General features: G+C 35.0%; 1 protein-coding gene across 1 annotated transcript; it reads left to right on the top strand.

Annotated features, from left to right (window-relative positions):
- Positions 1–3206, top strand: MS3_00000547 (uncharacterized protein). The gene is made up of 4 exons (XM_051208272.1): positions 1–125; positions 156–246; positions 1504–1620; positions 2707–3206. The coding sequence occupies exons 1-4, from the start codon at positions 117–119 to the stop codon at positions 2841–2843; spliced, it is 354 nt and encodes a 117-aa protein (XP_051065200.1). The 5' UTR covers positions 1–116; the 3' UTR covers positions 2844–3206.
- Positions 3207–4358: the final 1152 nt, after the last annotated feature.

Here is a 4358-nt window from a genome sequence, read left to right as displayed (position 1 = left end):
TGCACTTGAAAATGGTCTACTCATTAAAGGACTGACATCATCGTGAGAAAATCTCTCTATATATAAATATTATTGTATCTATATACAATAATATATACTCATTGGATTTACAAGTTATGAGCTCAGTAAGAGTATTGGTTATTGACATGGTGTAGATAAGCCACCTTATTTCATCTGAATCTTTTATACTGTTCTTCGTTTTAGTTGCTGTCAATAGTCCAAATCTAAGCATCTATGTATTGGGAAGTAAGTTCCTGTGTGATGATGTTTGATGAAATGTAATTTAATAATGTTTACTGATGAGTATAGCTAGCTGTCTGTTTAATGTGGTAGAATGGTTATTCGTTTTGTATCTTATTATTATTCATGTACATCGGATGATATCATATTTAATTCACATGATCGAACTCGGTTCACGCAGCTGATCATAATTATTTCACCATTCAAGTTTTCCAATTCACTGTAACTACAGTCGTCATAGTTGTTTCAACCAAACAAGAGGATGAAGAACTTTCATATAAACTTGAACGAACACTTTGACAGCATTTGATTTCCGAGTTAATGTGAGTCATTAAGGAAGAAGTATGTATTTGTAAAATGTCAGCGTTTTGGTTTGAATTAAATTCAACGTTTCGCTCGATGGTCTCGTTTAAGCTTGATCAAGGAACTAAGAGTATTTACTTGAAATTCAATCGTTGACATTTTATAAATTCATTCTTCCTCCTTAATGTCTAATCAAGTGTTAGATTGATTATGAGTAGTATACAGAACAAATTATACCGATTGTATCGTTCATGTGATTTGATAAAACAATCTACGATATTCATCATGAAAATGATTAACCGATGTATAGTATTCTGTTGAACGATTCATTATTAGCGAATCGTTAATAAATTCTGAATTGAAGATGAGCTCCTGATGGCGTCAATCAATATTTATTTGCTATATGTTCAAACAGGTCAAACGTTTAGTTGGATAACCAGTTATGATCGCTTACCAACCTGAATATGGGTATACATATTTTATAGAAACTCGATCACAATTGAGATGGCATATATCATATCACGTTTATTATGAATCATGAAATCTCTGTTTATCGTGTGTTAAATAGTTGAGAGAGAATGTATGTGAGAGAGAGAGAGTATAACAATCGAGAGTGTCAATCTCATCGAGTGTCTAATCTTAATACTGTAAAGGCTATTACTTGATTTCAGTTGGATTCTCTTTTGTAAATGAATCTCACAAGTAGTATATAGATTAACCCTTATTGACATGGTGGAGAACATTTGTAGCTCAGGTGGATGATTTTGGTGGAGTTTTGTTCTCTGAGCTGGATGGTTTGGTTGTGGAGCATTCATCGTTCTTCTGAACGACATCATCAGCACAAACTTCAGATGAAAGCTTCACGACCAAACCATCCAGCTCAGAGAACAAAACTCCACCAAAACTAACCCTTATGTTACATAATCACAGATTATTTCATTTTGATTAATATTGTTCCAGCTCCTCAAATCATAAACTATACTGTTGCATCTATCCAAAAGGAAGTTCACAATGTACACTTTCTGAATTTTCTCTCCAAAATATCATCAGATCCGTTTGACAATCAATCAATAACAAGTTAGTTTTATTTATTGAATGTGTATATGCGATTTCAATGAGACTATAATTTATGAACGACATTTGAGTGAAGTTGAAATGACGTTGAAAATATTCACCTACTAACTAGGACTGAATGATGATTATAACCGAGTTTGAGGAATTACAATCATGATTTACAGTTGTTGGTTAATGTTAGGAATTCCATTCGGGGCTTTCATCATCAACTGACATCAGCTGAAATACTAAAATACGATGAGTAGGACTATCTCTTTCTAATGATACTAGAATGAATGAATTACTTGCTGACTATCTAACCACTGCCGATAGACAACACATCAATAATTAGCTGTTAAGAGAGTAGGAAGTCGAATCAGAGCAACTTATAACTGTATAATTCAGTAATCTACGTTAAGGGAAACCTGACAGAAAGAAAATTAGTAAAGTACTATTAGTGGTCATCAGTCTGAAAAGAGTGAATATCATGCAACGGAATGAATAAAGTTATAGCCAATAGCAAAACTAACAAAATTAAAAAAATCTAGAGTAAAATCTGAGGTCGCTTTAGCAAGTAGACCATTTCAATTAGTCGCACTACATAACGAAATGAAGACATCATTAGAATGTGGATAGGACACACATTGAGGAAAGTACATAACTGCCTCATAAGACGAGCCCTCATTCGGAATCCTCAAAGCCACAGGGAGAAGAGGAAGACCAAACAACACATTACACTGATAAATGGAGACAGAAATGAGAAGAATGAACAACATTTGGATAGAAATAGAAAGGTAGATACAGGACAGATTGAGTTGGAGAATGATGGTCAGGGACCTACGCTCCATTCTGGGTAACAGGTGTAAGTAAGTAAGCGCAAGTAAGGCAAGCAAGTAAGCAAGCAAGCAAGTGCAAGGCGCGCGCGCAAGTGGGCGCGCGCAAGTGCGCGGGCGCGGCGCAAGCGCGCGCGCGCGCAAGCGCAAGGCAAGTAAGTAAGGAATGTTCAGTCGAGTGTTTGTTTTACAGTTTTCCATCAAAACTAACTGATTATTAAACATTCAACTCAAACTAATTGACAATATTTCATATGTAACTTGATTTCTATTCCAGATGAAAGGAAAGTGTTCAAATACAATGAAACTGATCATAACTCTGAACTCCAAACTACTGTATTGCAACATAAAGCAAACGGTGCAACAAAATCACATTGGAAGAAGGAACGATTTCAGATGATTAAGGACAGATAACTACATTGTTTAAATAAAATTGAAAATTGTTTCTATCCTTAACAGCAAACTGAACTATATTCATATTTGTTTACTGGAATGAATGCTGTTTTATAAGACAACATAGAGATATAGAGATTGATATTTCTCTTATATTTCGATAATACAATGAGAAGATGAAAGTGATCGGAATTATGTAACGATATATTTGTGCAATACATTTCGATCACACATAATATACTACTCGTTTAAACATTTTTGTACGAGAACTAATAGGTCAACTCTAGATAGGTGAAAGGTGTTTGTGGCTGCACACCGATAATCATTTTGTTGCGACAATCAGCTACGTATTTCTGAACTCGTGATTCCATCCAATATCCAGTTTGAAGAAGCACACTGAATATGGATCTCAGCAGGGTTGATGTTTTATTTAGCTTGTGCAGCTTCAAAATCCGATGAGTTGTTTCAACGAAGTTCGTTTCGCTTTATTCTTGAAGCGTCACCGCAGGTCTAAAAGCATTTGACCACTTTTGTTTCTTAAGCAACAAGTGACCTCTCACAGATCGGTAGAAAATTCCGTCTGATGCTTCAATAAATGAAACTACAAAAGACTGTAATGTATTAGGATTTGTTTCACCTTTCCACATTTCGAGTGAATATAAGAGGGAGGAAAAGTTGTATAATTTCGGACCACAGACTCTCCGATGACGGTTAACAGGTTTATGTCAAGCAACGAATAACTTACCCAACTAGACTGAATAAAGGTAAGCTGTTAGAAAGAAAAAATTAGACAAATACAAAAACAATGTGATAGTCACTCTGGATAATAAATCAGTATTATCAGGGTAGGTTAAACGTAAGGACAAATTGTATTTGAACACATAAATAATGTTTCAGTTCCCGCATAGCCGAGGCTTCAGCTAATCTTCGTATATTTCCTTGAAGGCTTTTGTACAACACCACAAATGCTGACATGATATCAACCTGATGACCAGTGTCAAGTAAATGTTTCACAATGGAGGAAGATGACTGTCTATTCTGTGATCTTATTTGACCATTGTAATTCATTTGTTTCTGCAGTCATTCAGGTATATGTTCCGTCACCCTTAATTGCAGATTACGATTGCTCTTCCCTATGTACGTGTTTTGGCACATGCATGTAAATTGGTAGAAACGGTGAGATGTGGCATAATCACTTCTGCGTTGTTTGGGATTTTGGTGTAACATAGGCTTTTTCTTTTGAATAATGACAAGTTGAACTGCATAAAATGTCCTGTCAATGGCTAATTCAACATGAGACTATTTGAGTCGCCTCTAAGTGGTAACATAATGCAAATTCGGTTTTTGGATGTCAGGAGCATTAGAAGTACAAGTGCACATGGCAACTCGAGATATTATCACCTAATACTATACAATAGTTGAGGAAGTCTAACCTTCACTATATTCAAATAAATTTATGCAAATTTTATTCTCGACAATGACTATAAGCAAAGTTGTTAGCGATTATGTTTTGGCACAAATGAATTTTATTTCATT

The sequence above is a fragment of the Schistosoma haematobium genome, chromosome 6, assembly GCF_000699445.3.
Source record: "Schistosoma haematobium chromosome 6, whole genome shotgun sequence".
In the NCBI taxonomy this organism is placed as follows: domain Eukaryota; kingdom Metazoa; phylum Platyhelminthes; class Trematoda; order Strigeidida; family Schistosomatidae; genus Schistosoma; species Schistosoma haematobium.
Note: the sequence above shows the minus strand (reverse complement) of the source record. Positions and strands in the feature narration are given on the sequence as shown.

What these genes read in the sequence shown, in the direction of transcription:
- MS3_00000547 (XM_051208272.1), top strand. An exon ending in AAGCATCTATGTATTGGGAA is followed by an intron (nt 247 to 1,503) that starts GTAAGTTCCTGT and finishes ATATTGTTCCAG; the next exon opens with CTCCTCAAATCATAAACTAT. An exon ending in TGACAATCAATCAATAACAA is followed by an intron (nt 1,621 to 2,706) that starts GTTAGTTTTATT and finishes TTTCTATTCCAG; the next exon opens with ATGAAAGGAAAGTGTTCAAA.